Genomic DNA, 15528 nt, shown 5'->3' with positions numbered 1-15528 from the left:
TGAGGCAATAATAATAAAATTATGCATGCTTCTTAAAATAGGTTCAATCGTCGGGTGAAGCATATCTTGGCAAGCATGTTTATAGTGTTTGCATTTATTGAAGATTTTTAAAGAAACAAAATGTTCGATTCGAGTAAAATAAAACTGATTTATACTAGTGAATCGATATAAATATAACTTTTGTATATAATATTGTTAAAGGTTTAGACCATATCCTAAACCGATTCGCATCTTACGCGATGCGCATCTAAGATTTCATTTTTTGCACGTATTAATTTCCATTTGGCGACTATCAATCATGGTTACTTTCCTACTCGTTATTTGCGCATTACCATCCTTGAGTCGACGCCTGAAATTCTCTGGCTAATAGCCAAAATAAACGCGATTATGCCCTAGTAACATTATCGGATACATGATAGGACATGAAAGTGAAACGCTACAACTCGGTAGTAATAAAAGATACAAAGAGCAAAATAACAAATGGTCTACATAATAGCAACAAACGAGTACAATTTGAATATCAAATCGACGAAGGTGAGCAAAGGAAAAGCTGAGAAATGAAATGCTGAGACGCTCGAGATATTGTGGTAATTGTAGAATGTTAAATTGGTTTTTCCCTGGCTTTCTGTACAGAACTTTTCCTTCCTTTTTATACAAACATCTAAGGAAATAATGACATCCTATGCAATTCGCTTGGTACCGTATTACCTTTTTTGTTTTCGATACACTGTATATCACACCAGTCTTAGGAGTCATCAATAAAAGATTTTCGAAGAGATTTATTTACGATTCTGCATTAATTTATCTCCTCTTTTACATCACACTACTATCTTCATTGACAAATGATACGATTGTGGTTATGCCCACTGTACTCTTACATAGTTATGCAAAGTAATTCATTAGACTACCCTATCTAGAATAAAAATATCAAATAATAATAATAACAATTAAGTGATGATGATGATGATACGTCTATTAAAAATTAAATATAGGAGTGTTGCGCGTTATTTCGCGCTGTGCTCGCTATCGGAGGAACGAACACAAAGAGATCGATTACAGGAAAAAGAGGAAAAAAATAGACTGGAGAGGAGAAGGAGACGCACTATTATCTATACTGTTGTATGTTAGGACTTGTCATATGCTGTATTATGATGATAAAATGTATGCTGTATCCTCATAACACACATTTATTTTGAATGATTTTAGCTCGTTAGTTTCCCCACGTAAGAGGCAGATGGGACTGATGGTGGTGCACGATTGCGACGCACCGCTGATATATAAAATTTACTTATACTTAGCGAACATTATCATCTCGAGCTATGGTATAGTTATAGTTAGTACAGACTATATAGAGCTTGCTTCATAGCGATATTCTCGTTACTATCATATAAAGTATTTATATAGACGCATATATCAAACTATATTTACAGCTCTTTCCTTCCTTCTCTTATTCTTGTTTATTTTCATTAATGTAACACATTGCAAAGACCAGACTCGATAATTGCTATGTTAACCACATGGATCACCGTGGAAGTGGGCGAAACCACACGAGGAGATTCGTACTCTCACACTTTCCTTGTGTCTCCTTTTTTTCCCTCTTGTTTCTTCTTTCAGTGGATACACATACACATTATCTTTGCACTTCGTTTCTTCCGTAAAGAAGTATATCACAATCCAAGTCAGTAAGTAAGAAATAAACACCAAATTGGTATTTATTTAAACGAAATACTTGGGGAGGAAAAACCAGTAAAAGAAGATCGTCGAAAAAAATGGATATATAGTGTAAAACCGTCATCAAAACTGAGTCTGACATTGCGCATCGCTGTTTCGCCAACAATGCTTTTGATAAAGTTTTACAACAAACGATTAAGATTGGTCTCGATCCAAAAGTTTCGGTCTTTAAACTAAAAATAATCCATAGCTTATTTCCCATCAATTTCTAGGAGAGGTGAAATGAGTGTTGGCCTTCTTGTGCCGCAATTCGTAGCTTTTCTTTCATTATCTCCAACGTTGTATAATCTGGCAGTTTTAGGTAGTTCACGCAAGTCATCACGGATGGTAGAAAATCATCAGTTTTCATCGATGGATCAAATGTTTTACGCACTATCGTTAACGGTGGCGTTAAACTTTTGAAACCTGAAACAATGTTTGTATTTGTTACATAACAAGCAGATTGAAAAAAATATGAAAACTACAGTAGGAATATTATATTCTTCTACTGGGAGCATCTATCGTACATACCACCAACAGGTAATCGTGGTGATCCCGTGACAAATTGGACAAATTGTCTTTGTTCTTCACTATTATATCTGGACATAACATCAAACAAAAATCGAATTGCTCGTGAATCTGGGGTATAACCATGATCTGTACGACAACATTCCGATAACGTCTTCACATCCCATTGTCCTCCAGTTTGTGCATGGCCGCAAAATACTGCCTCCAGCTCTTCAGGAAAAAATAACCTTAATTGTGATGGTGGAAACACGGATTCAAATCCTTCTCGAAAAGCTTCCATTTGTCTGAATACGCCCTCGTACAAAAACCAATGTGTTACTAGCTACAATTAAAGAGTAAATGAAATAAAATAATAATATGTTTTAGAAGATATTTTCTAGTGATTAAAATTGATTCAATACCTTAATATACTGATCCAAGTTATGAATAGTGACGGTTATGTCGCTGCCCCCCTTTCTTAATTCAATATTTTCGTAGCCTGGAAGTTCAAAAACCAAGCCTAAATCGCTGATGGGACATCCGTCCAAGTCAAGTGCTTCGATCAACTGAGCCTTTTCGTGAGGTCTCAGCGTTTGATCAGATTCAATGGCATCTTTCCGTCTCGCCACTTCTTGAAGTTTTGTAAGCGTACGATATACATCCGGACAAACGTATTGTAAATCTGATAGTGTTAATGAATGCTCTTCACCAAGAAGCCAACGATAGAAAGTTAAACTAAATGGTAAATCCAGCTGAAAAAAAATCAATTCAGTGAAACAACTTGGAAATACTTTATAGAACTTGCAAAGATTAATAAATATTACCATTCTTGAATCGTATATTGCTTTGGCCATGAATTTTCCAAGGAATTTGAATTTAGTTTTAAGCTTAGCCAAATGAGAAACTTTAGTATTCCACGGTATAGGAGTGGCAAATAGACCATGAATAGGATTAACGTATCCACTCTCTGTCGGATTACCACTTCCATGCCATAGATCAAGATCAGCACGTTGCAGTTCTCTGGAGACTAGAGCGTAAAATTCTAATGTTGGTCCAAGTCCTGTACCAACCTGCAATTAATTAACATTAATTTAATATAACATAAAAAGTATATATTTTCTTTGTGCGATGATTAAAAATAATGAGAACATCATACCTCATTAACGTATTGCACTTCGAGTAGAGCTTTGCTGGATGCTAAATCTTGTATAACCTGTTCCGCTTGTTTCAAAATATCAGTTCTGGATATCGTTCGTTTTCTGCGCTCCAAGCGTGGTGTGACGCGTTCTTGACTATCTGATCCTGAGAGCTCTGGCGCAGAATCCAAAAGGCGTTGTAGTGCTCTGTCCCGATCAAAGGATGTGGCGTACAACAATAGTTGTCGTGTCTCAAACGGATATAAAAATGGACTAAAACAAAACGAACGCAATGTTTCAAGAAAATTCCAATAATGTATTAGCAAAAACTAATTAATAGTACCAACCAAACTGTTGCAATTTGTTGCAACCAGGAAGGCAAGTTCCCAGTCATAATAACCAAAGGATCTTGCAACTGCCTGCTTGCTTTGGCAGCAATCTTATTGTTGATAAAGTCTTGAGCGGACAATAACGCTTTACTCTTTATGTGTGGGAAAAGAACGCCCCAATGACGGTTTAATGTATGCAGAAGTCGTAACAGACATAGGCCGTCTAACGAGGCATCGTTAATCGTTACAGAAGGGGGCAGAGTAGGAGTTAAATATGGAATGAGAGGGCATCGCTGAGCAGGGACCAGACCCTCGAGCCAAAGACTATCTTCTTTTCTCTTTGAACTAACTTTTGTACTTTTTCCTTTACCTTTGCGGCTGCTACCTTGAGAGCTTGAGCCCGGCTTTAAAGAATTTGTCGTTTCTTCTTCTGGTACGGGCCTTGAAGAGATAAAAAAAACTAAGTTTAAATTTATTTCATATAATTTTTACAAAATTTAGAAGTTTTTCAATAAATCATCATTTACCGGTAGTATATTGTATGAGTTTGTACCCATACGGCATCATGACCAAGGGGAGGTTCGCTATCAGCTTCAGCTTCAGCGTGATCCAGCCCAGAACAACCAAACTGTCTTACAGCTTGATATACGGTCATATTGAACGGCAGCACTTCGTCACCAATCAGAAATTGGAGTTTATGTTTTGCCGAGCCTTGGCTAATTACAACTGCAGCCTAAAAAATTCGGAATTAAGATAGACTGTTTGAATCAATCATATTAATAAAATATCAAATTTATCATCGTTAATTTTTAAATAAAGCTTACTAAAGTATCATCGATATCATCTTCACTGTTATCATCATCGCTCACCATCGATTCTGCATCTCTGATTCTACCATATCCACGAACCATTAAATAACGTTCAATTGCTTGCACCAATGCTAGAGGATCTATTTTGACGGTACCACCTTTCCATTGTTTCAAATTATTGCATTCTGGGTGCCGTTGAAGATTGCACTGCGTAAACAGATTAATTTATAAATCAGTCAATAAGGTTCACTTCGATATTTTATTTATAGATAAATCTCAATAAAAATTTGATAAATGGTAATACTTTAAGTTGATGAGTGTTGAAAAATTTAAGAGCGCTAGTACCCCCACGTCCAGCGCCCGATCCAGCTGGTAAATCATGAACTTTCACTGGAAACTGTTCCAACTGAGCAACACAACTATTTAATTTTGTTACTAGAGCACCGAATGCTTCAGGATGAAGATCCCCTCTGTTATTGTCTTGTCGCAACTAAACACAAAATAAACATGATACATTGATCAATAAGCTACTAATTTTTATAGTAACTCAAGTCATTAAACGATTAATTTTGTTTGACCCACCGTCGATTCTGCAAACAATTTCCAGAACATGCGCAAGCGATCGTATCGATTACCAGGTGCATCCATGGTGGTGAGGTAGTTAAGCAGAGCTTTGATAAGACCACTGTAGTTCATCTCAAACGGCGATATATCACTTTCTAATACAATATCTCTTAATTCTGTAAGAGCTGGCAGCATGTCATCTATGTCCTGAGAAAAGATTGATGCGCGAGGTAAAGTATTTTGCTGACTAATATAATTAAGACAATATACTTACGTTGGATTGTAATCGTTGTATAGCAGCGGTAAGTCGCGCGAGTACCGTCATTGCTGGATGAGTACAAGGAGCATCATCTTGATATCGTGCCAAGAATTGCGCAGCTTGATCGCGCACCCAAGCTTTCGCCTTATCACGATTCCCACCAGTTAAATTTGGATTACTGGGAGGCTTAGATAAATTAGTGGACGAACTGGAGTCCCTTTTATCATTGGAAGTGCTTGATGACGATTTCTTGCCCCATCTAGCAGGGTTTAGATTGCCTAAGAAACGATTGTTTTTAGGCGTGAAACCCGTAAAAAGCGGTTCTGGCTGTTGCGCTTGCTGCGCTGTACCTCCGCTTAATCTGGAGAAACGACTTTTTTTTGTTTGACGTTTTCTCTTTAATACATCTCCAATTCTTCTGAAGATAAGAGTTAATTATACATCGGAACTAAACATGTTATGTTAAATCAGACTTACAGATGAGCATTTTGTGGTGCATTAGAGTCATCCACACTGACGTTTAAGTCTGTTCTATTGCGACTCTCCATTGACGCTGCGAGATTCGGCTTTAGTTGACAAGTTGCAATGGCTCCAAATAGAATATTCCCATTTGTCGATGGTGAGGCTATTGGTGATGTGGCACTGCTAGACGATAACATCATGGTAGTAGAAAGTGGTGTATTTGATGGACCTGGCTGTGGGCTTGGCAAGGACGTGCCTAAATAAAGAATGAAAAGAATAAAATGCCTATCTACTAAATATCAAAATAGTATATTAAAAAGAAAAATGTCAAAGACACTAACCAGAAGGGCACTTGGGTGGTGATACACCAAGAGGCACTTCAGGATCTGCTAGCTGTCGCACTTGATGTAATACACCCTCCCGATGAAAATGAACTCCAAATACCTGTGGTAATCTTTTCATTAAGATACTCGCCATTTGAAGAGCTCCAATAACTATTCGCAAATCCTGAGAAGCTAGCATACCAGCGATATGCGACGAAACCACTTGATTTTTTAAAACATCCTATCCAAAAGATTAAATTTATATATATATATATAAATATATATACGTTTAAGTAATTGAATCTATTAATTGTAACATAAGTGTTTGTTATCGAATTTTGTAAAATACCTTAAGTAAATCTGTCGAGGCATAGTATACCATACGAAGCAAAGCTCTTAAACACTTGCATTTAACAGCTGGTCCAGCCGAACTACTATATACTTCGTATAGTACAGAAAATAAAGTTCGAATAAAGGACACTAGCCATTCATTAGTCTCAATCACGGGAGGTACCACATCCATGCTACAAGATAATAAGCTAAATAGATAAAAAACCAATAAGTATATGCAAAATGAGTAACAAATATTTAGAATTTAAATATATACCTGGAGATACACGTTTGGGCCTTTCCTTCTGTAGGATTTGAACTGACTCTGCGAAATATGCTTCTCGCTGTACCAATATCCTCATTGATTTGTTTCATCACAGTCAGATCTATCGTGTACGTACGTCCGAGCGAGGAAAGACAAATTTCATCCTCGCCATTTTGAAATGCCATCTTTAATAAATATAGTTACATGTTACTCGTCTCTCCAGTAATAATCAAGAAATCCTTATTTATTAAATATGTATAGGAAAAAATACTTTCTCCATTTATCTTAAAAACTTACCTCAATAATACGTGAATCGATTGTACTAAATGGGTGGCAACAATGTCTTTCATCACGCCATTCCCAATGAACAGTTTCCTGTAGATTGCTAGTCCGTTCGAGTAAGCTATTTACACTGAATATTCCATCTGTGGGCAAAGGAGGCATCAATTCCTCGATTAAGCAAGTAATTTCGAACCATTCTTGTGGTGATCGGGGAACTAGCTCTACATCTTCAGTTTTCACTTCTAAAGATCCAGTCAGAAGATAGCTCAACGTAAAGGCAATATTTTGTTGCAAAAGCAGCTGCGCCAAATCTGGACAGCGGTTTGATATCACAGAAAGCATTCTCAGCACTGTTATGAAATTACCAATAATGTTGACAGGCGGTGTAGTCATAAGCTGCAACAAGTTACACAAATCTTAATACTAGTTTCTTCCCCAAAAATTTTAGTTCTTAACTTACCAGCTGTTGTAAATTTTGAAGTAATTCGGCATTGATAATTTTATGTAGCATAGCTGGATCATGTTGAAAGCTGTCGACGAGTCTACTAAAGGCCTGGCAGACACACTCGACACTCTTTTTATCTTGGTTGGCTAGTCTACTAGTTAACAAAGGCAAACTATCCGCAACCAAATGAAAGTCATCGGGATGAAGATTTTGGCAACAATTAGCTGTGATGGTTAATGCGGCACGTTGAGCTGTGATGTTAAAGAAGTCGACGAACTTGAGGCAAGCTGAAACTCCACCAGCGTGCAAAATAGTTTTACTGTGTCTTCGTGAAAGCATAGCCAGTGCAGTCAAACACTGCTCCGCTACATCCATACACTCTATGGATTCCAGCTTCTGTAGAAACACAGGAACGGCATCCACAACTACGGTAGATGACCTTGGTAATGCCTCCATCATGTATGTCAGTGCACGGCATGCGTGCGTCATTATCACAAAATTGTGCTCTATTCCAAGTAAATTTATTAAAGCGGCGACTACTTGTTTTACAGGGAAACCCGTCAAAGTATCCTCATTTCCCATGACAAGAATTTCACCCATTCCGATTACAGCCTGCAGTTGCTCCCCCTCGTCGTCAACAGCTGTCAAGCCAGCCAGAAGCTGTTGCGCTTTCACGGCTGAAAAATACAATCTTTGGTTAAAACGTTGGCAATTAAAGCAAAGCTAAATATTAAACAATGAGTAAAAACGTTGTCACTACCGGAACTTGCGCCCATGCTTCTATTTAATAGATGCTGCATGCGTGGTCCTAAAGCACCAAAAACATGTGGGGGCAAGCCTCTTGCTTCTAACAATGCTTGCAATCTCCCAACTTCTCCATCGTCACTTTCGCTGTCTCCTGTTGTACCGGACATTCCAGAAGGACCTCCACTAGCTGAAAACATTCCTAATCATTCATCGTTAATTTATCCATCAAATGGCTCTACGACAGCATTTATTTTACTTATAACAACTGTACCTGTAGCGGATGTTGCAGTAGATGCCGACTCCTCCTCGCCTGTACTAGAAACTAGCTGGCTACTTGGAGCCGATGATGATACGGATGTTGGAGTTGCCGAGTATGAAACAGAGTCTGTACCAGACATTACACTACCTGCTCCACCGGCAGCACTTTCCATCAGCGGCTTTCGAGCTCGCGAGGAAGAACGATGTCTACGAAAATAATTCGACAAATTAAAATAAAACACCGTATGGCTGGTATATGAAGCTTGTAACAAAGAAAGGTGAATCATGGCCTATCCTTGAAAATAAGCATGACCCACCTGGGGTTAAGCCAGACATTGTTGAAATAATAAAATGGAACAAATAAAGCTAAAGAGATATAATGAAGCGCTTACAGAATTTTAGTAAATTATTTTCTTCAAAGCATTTAGATTGATTCTGAAGTCTGATTGGAAATAGAAACGGGTTTTACCTGGAACTGGAGCAGGAGCCCGTTGTACTGTCTTTTTTGTGGTGTTTGTTGGATGATTTTCCTGTTGTGGACAATTCCTTGGACGGCTCGCCGGAGAGCTTTATGCGTGAGCGTAGTAGATGCTTGTGCGCAGGATGAGGGTGTGCAGAGTTGGCCGCAGCGGTAGCAGACACCGTTGAATTGGCAGTGGCTGCTGTTGAAATGCCACTAGTGCCTGCCCCGTCATGTGCCAACGCCGCCCCACCGCTCTCCACAGCGTTGCTAGCTGCGTTACCCACTCTGATGCTGGACTTCACACCCAAAATCTGACCACTCGTACTGCTGTTCGCACAACTAACACTGCCGAGAGATTTGGAACCTAAAACGTCAAAAAGTACCGTCCCGTTAGTAATCATTGAGAGTAATAAAACTTCTCATTCACAAAGAGTCTCTCTCTGTTAAAATCGTTTCATTTTAAGTTTCCCATTTATAGTTTAACAAATATATTTAAAGTAGCTGAAAAAATTTGGTAAGACATACAGCCGAATATATCCCTAGACGTAAAATATAATCTCTTTTAATAATCGGCATTTATTCAATTTAATGGAAATAAGACTTTCCTATTGTTTTTTGATTTTACTTTTTATATAAAAATTTGTTACAGAGTAATGATAAGATTACATTTTTTAGTTTATTATTAGGTATCAATCCTAATAAAAAAGCATGTATTTATTTCAGTTCTTTAGTACAATAACTTTTAAACTAGACAACATTTTCTTCTTTTTTAAGGATCAATATATTGAAGTTAAACTTTTCATGCTCAGTTTTAAATATAATTTTCTATGTTTATGTGCATGTCTAATTAACTTCATATTGAACTTATATCTAATGCAGTCTTAATCTTACAATAAAGATGCTAATCAAATAGATTATCTTCCTTAGATCGGATATTATATTAAAGATATAGCACAGTATATCAATTAAAAATAATTTCATGCAGAAATAAAGGCTAGTGTGTCATTTGACAATCATAAATATAGAATAGTAAAAGTTAAATGTATACAGTTTTAGTTTCTAGTGATTTTTGTGTATCCAGTTAAGATTAGCAATGGTACAGAGAAAGGTAGGGAAGAAAATTTTGTACGAGGTGCATACTCCTTAAGCTTACCTTCTTGGTGATAGTTTTGTGTTGATATTGGAAAAAGTGCTTTGACAGCAGACACAAATCCTTCCAGACATTCGCTCATCCTCAGGCCTAATGATATACAGTCTGATCTATGACTTTTATATTGATAAAGCTAGCTTTTGTGTTTTAACACATTTTTCTATCAGAACCTATTTTATATATATATATTTCACCTTATTTATTACATATAATAGATGCACACTATGTTACAAAATAGTTCTGTCTTACAAATGTAGCACTTTGTATAAGTGCAAGTTTTTTAATCAACAATATATGTATCTTGTCATTCTATTTTATTCTATACAATGAATAGTTTAAATTCTTCTTAGTGTAATACATTTTAATAATGGTATCAAAAGTAAGAACATATAGTTGGCAAAAGTATTCTTTTAAAAAATATCTGTTGTATAGTTTATTAGAATAGGTTCTAATAATTATCGTTCCTACTTACTAACAACAAAGCTATATTATCCAGATTTGTACTGTGTTATAAACACAAATCAATGGTAACTGACTTACATTAATTGTTACTTTAAATACTTTGTCAAACGACACATACACAGAGTTTGCCTTGTAAAACACTCCTCAACATTGACATAAGAAATCGTTTATCCCAAAACCTATAAGAGATATCAATAATTTACATAAGACCTCTCCTTACACAAAGAGAAAGAAGAGATTCAAAACAATCCTAGGCAAAATATTGGTATCTCTAATAGTTATAGAGAAAATGTTTCTTTACATCTATATTCTGGGAGATTTAAAGTGCAGCTTCCAAATTATACGTATGAAAGCATATTTTTACTACACTTTAATTAAGCATATAGTAGTTTATGATAAAATAATTACAAATGTATTTAATTATGTTTTAATTGCATGAAAAATCAGGAAATCCATAACTTTACATATACGAAAAAACTGCAATAAGGATCTATCAAAGTCAGAAATAAATTCATGCTTTCTTTATATAACAATTATTCACTTTTAACATGATTTCACACTGGTATGTTATTTTTGTTGGGTTTTTAAAATAACCGATAATATTATCTATTAAAAAAATAAGTATTCCCCACATATGTAACTAATAATGCTAATAAAAAAGAAACAAAAGAAAGTTTAAACTCACCTCGTCCCCTGGATGTGGATGGATGCTTGATTAAAGATGAAGTACCAGAAGGTGTTAAACTGTTGTATGAGCCTGTTGATTTTCTAGTATATCCTGTGGATAATGATAAGTCGTAGCTGCTACTTCCTTGGACTGAACTTTGTGGAGTACGAGATCTGGTCCGAGAGGCCACACAGTCAATAGCTGATAAATGCAGCTCTGGTAAACTGGCTTTAGGAGAGCTACGATGTTTTGTGCTGTTACTATTGATACTACAATGGAATTGTTGAATCTTATGATGAGATCTCCAATCCGTATCTATAAGCCAATTTATCATTTTATTTGAACAGATCTCTATAGTACATCAATAAAAAGCAGCACAGACTTGCAACTTTACCTAGTAAAGGTCCTAAGCCACTGCCATGACCTTTGTCTTCACCTCTTGTTCGTTCGTCTCCTTTGGAAGAATCTACTGAATGCTTTTGAGCAGATGTGCCTTTATTAATTTGTGAGTTCTCAAGATTTCCAGCTGTGTGTCTACGTCTTTTTTCTTCTACTGCAACTGGGATACCACTGCTTTGTCGTTTTCTATAACCAGTATTGCCACTGCTGGAACTTTGCTCTATAATTTTAGAGGTGTCTGCCGAAGCACTGGCCTTCTCTACAGACCCCCCTGACGACAACTGATCTTGTTGATCTGCCATAGATTAATCGACTCATGCCACTATTCTATCTGTAATTTGAAAAAACATTTGATATACTAAACTTCTGTTTTAACCTATAATATTACTATTTCACATGTAACATTAAATAATATAAGAGAAAAATTTATATTTCAAAAGAAATAAAAAAAATAAAACAAAACAAAAGACAATAATATTGGAAGATTATGAATGATTTAATGCTTTTCTAACAAAATCGTGTTAAAAATGTCAGATTGACGAAGAAAACAATGATGCCGAGGTAAACGAGAATAAGGGAAAACGACAAAAAAGGTGTCAAGACACCAAGAGATAAAGAACAAAAGAATCCATTACTTGGGTGCAAGGTATCAATGAAAAAGACAGAAGCACATTCGTAAGGAGAAAATGGGTGAATAAAATATTGTGAATGATAAGAAACACGAATGAATGGGTAGTGAATACAAAATTTTTATAATTTATAGATATCGCGGAAAAGCATAAATGTGAAGAGACGTCCCAGCGCACAAAAAAGAGAAGAGAAGAGAGAAAGAGGGAGAGAGGGGGGAAGGGGAGTTGGGCAAGAAGAAAAACGTGACAGGCTAATACAGCTGATGCGATGCGCAATTAATGTTTTCCTTCGCAGCTAAATAGATAGTAACGAAACAAGAATCATAACAGACACAATAACTAAGACTTTTCCGTTTTATCGTAGAGTAGAGATGAGTGTAAAAGTTAAATATTAAACGGCTGACATCGTGGCGATGTTTCGCTACCTCCGGGTAGTGTCCAGGTGCCAGGGCCATTTGTAGAAGAGAGGGAAGGAGGAAGAACGCAAGAGAGAGAAACAGAGATACGAAGGGGAGAGAGGGGGGAGAGAGAGAAGGGAATAATGTTTCAAATACTCTTGCAGGCTGGCGACGTGTGAAGCGAAACGAAACGAAACAAGCCAAAGCCAAGCCAAGCCCAATCAGGTTCGAATATAGTATACAACAAAGAATCTCTTGCCCATCAGACGATGCTAGAAGAGAACAGAACAGGCCACCATTTGCTTCCAAGCAAGTAATGGAGGACGAGTTCTTTCTCTATCCTTTTCTCCCTGTTGCTTTCCTCTCTAGCCTTCCACTGTGTGTGACCTCAAGTGTTGAGGTCCCTGACAAAAAGAGCAGCTAAAAGCACCAGTCAGCCAACTAACCAGCCAACCGACCGACCTACCAGCCAGCCCAACTCTACACCAATGAGAAAGAAATGATCTTCCTATGATTTTTAATGCAACAAGAAATCGCCCACTTCTTCATTCAAATTACCTGAATGCTGGATAAACATGCCGAGGGCATCGCGAGGAAAATGTCTTCTCGCACATCAATCGCTGCACATACGACCTTTTTCCTTACATACGATACAACTGCATATATACAACTGGTAAGTAGTGGGAAGTTGAGCCTGGTTGAGCCTCTTGCACTCTCACTCTCTCTCTCACACTCGTTCCTTCTCTCTCTCTCTCTCCCCTCCCTCACTCGATCGCACACAGCATATATATACATACATATATAGTATATACTTCACGAATTTGCTATGCACACATACGTGCACACTACCAACTAAACGAGCTACGACGACACTACGATCTGCCCATAGAACTCTCCGTAAATTGCTGTTGCTAAAATATTCTTCCTACTTTTTACTGCCCTTGTACGATTACTCACTGCTGCTGCTGCTCTGCTTACTGTTCTTCTCACTTTCCAAGTCAGCCACACACTTTTCTCTCTACTCTCTCCAATCCAATCCAGTCCCCGATCCTGTTCAACTCAACACTCCGACCTCTGTCTCGCTACATGCACAGAATCACGCCGCACACAAAGAAACATACTAAACCTACTCTGAAAAGAGCCTTGCTCACCGAACTCTCATCAGGGCAAGCAATTCGGGGGAACGGGAATGCGACGAACTATCGACGCTTTGGATTGGCTGTAACGGGTGAGAGGTTGGAGAACGCTCCGCCCCCACTGAGAAACGTCATGAAACGGAAAGAGTGTGAGAAGGGTGGAGGGATGTCTGCGTTGGGTGTCTGGCTTCAAAATCTACACACTACACACCCATCACGATCGAAGGCTTCAATCCTTGGCCAATCAGCGAATATCCCTATTTCTGGCGCGATTTTCAAAGTTCCTCTACCGTCACTTATTTTAATTGAATTAGACGTTTTAAAAACGACACCAGTCCTATTTATTATACGATTATAAAAGATTTATATGATGGATGCAATAACATCTCATCCATTCATAATTGAAGCTATGAACATATATATTTTGTATATTTTTAGAAAATGAAATAAGTAATCTGATGTTTACAAAAATATTAAAAAGTTTTCTAGTATTTACTGTTTTCCAGTCTCTTAAGAAAAATTAGACTTTGTAATTTAAATTGTTTTTCAAATGACAGATTTAATTGCAGGATGAATTGTTTCTTCTTTATTAAAAAACAAAAAATATGAAAATTCTACAATAATTATTTCCATAATGAGTAAGTAACTGTTAAGATGTAATCTATATTGATATTATTATAATTATTGTATACTATATAGAGTTTAGCACAGAAATTCTCTTAATAAACTTCAGTTAATGGTAAATATAGGAAGTATAAATTGATTGTTAAAACAATTTACCATTTCATTTTTCAGAACTACTTGTGAATCGTTATTAGATAAATATGAAAAAGAATATTCTAACAAGTCATAGTATTGGCAATGTAGCATGTATATAAATGTTGAGTTAGTTAATACTGAAATATAAACATGCATGGAAATAGACGGATCTATGTATTAGGTTTACAAAGTGTGGATGAGTTAGAAATATATTAAAATAAATATTTTTCACAAATGGTATTGAAATCAGAAAAAACCTTACATAATATTGATATGCACAATCACCATACTTGCAACTTTAAATCACTATGACGATCCTTGAATTTAATTTGCTCAACAAGTACACCAGGTATGCAATAACAAAGTCTTACTCTTTACTTTTATTAATAGCTTCCAGCCCATAAGTCTAGAAAATGTTGTAGTAAGATAGTAAGACATATGTTATAAAATTTGGAACAAAATTTTTTTAAAATAAAAGAAAAGCACTTGTGATTTTTCTGATAATCATAATATTCAGCTGTAACAAATGTGTAGTATTAAATATATTGCATGACCTCGGTAGGGCGTATGAAAGTAATAGGATTGGTTGATAAAGTCAATAGACCAGTGATAAAATCTCAGTGTATTTGTCGTGTTAGACATCAGCTTATGGCTTATTTGAGGGCTATTCTGCACCAAGTTATTAATAAAAGAAATACGTGGTTAAATTCGGGCTGCTAACGAGTCGTCCATTATTGGCTTGATCGTTGATTTCTACTTACCGAAGAAGGCAGCTCCTCCCTGGAAGTGGGATTCCAATTACGCAATGCGATAATACACGTGAAAATTCAGATTCAGAGTGAGCGCTGAGCTGTCAAGTCAACTCGATCCAAGCGTCGTCTGCTACCTACGAATTACGATATCTCGACCAACAAGCATAAACTACAAAAATTTAGCACAGACTGGCAACTCGATAGTCGATACACAGTAGGAGATAGACTATAGTTAGTTAGTATAGTTACAGAGACAGAACGATATCTCAATTTTTAGCTGTGTTTTT

The 15528-nt window shown here is 36.7% G+C and overlaps 1 protein-coding gene across 9 annotated transcripts; it reads right to left on the bottom strand.

The window, feature by feature from the left end:
* Window positions 1-68: 68 nt before the first annotated feature.
* On the bottom strand, window positions 69-15386 carry ctrip (E3 ubiquitin-protein ligase ctrip). 9 transcript variants are annotated; one of them, XM_066738347.1, is made up of 25 exons: window positions 13153-13231; window positions 12529-13074; window positions 11563-11898; window positions 11187-11483; window positions 10043-10129; window positions 8896-9253; window positions 8440-8633; window positions 8182-8367; window positions 7437-8098; window positions 6992-7372; window positions 6707-6879; window positions 6449-6638; window positions 6118-6340; window positions 5792-6032; window positions 5330-5732; window positions 5074-5262; window positions 4796-4981; window positions 4507-4698; window positions 4210-4415; window positions 3701-4123; window positions 3374-3626; window positions 3042-3287; window positions 2640-2969; window positions 2242-2560; window positions 71-2136 (listed from the first exon to the last, which is right to left on the bottom strand). In XM_066738347.1, exons 3-25 carry the CDS (start codon window positions 11867-11869, stop codon window positions 1940-1942), a joined length of 6243 nt encoding a protein of 2080 aa, XP_066594444.1. In that variant the 5' UTR covers window positions 11870-11898; window positions 12529-13074; window positions 13153-13231; the 3' UTR covers window positions 71-1939. The 9 variants fall into 9 exon arrangements, with proteins under 9 accessions (XP_066594450.1, XP_066594449.1, XP_066594447.1 ...); XM_066738353.1 differs by lacking the exon at window positions 12529-13074 and having other exon boundaries at window positions 69-2136; window positions 6449-6623; window positions 8182-8355; window positions 13153-13303; XM_066738352.1 differs by lacking the exon at window positions 12529-13074 and having other exon boundaries at window positions 70-2136; window positions 6449-6623; window positions 13153-13302.
* Window positions 15387-15528: the final 142 nt, after the last annotated feature.

Source organism: Prorops nasuta, unplaced genomic scaffold (genome assembly GCF_024137725.1).
Source record: "Prorops nasuta isolate Cenicafe-Biocafe unplaced genomic scaffold, Cenicafe_Pnas_1.2 PNAS00018, whole genome shotgun sequence".
In the NCBI taxonomy this organism is placed as follows: Eukaryota; Metazoa; Arthropoda; class Insecta; order Hymenoptera; family Bethylidae; genus Prorops; species Prorops nasuta.
This window is presented reverse-complemented; position numbering and strand designations above follow the sequence as displayed.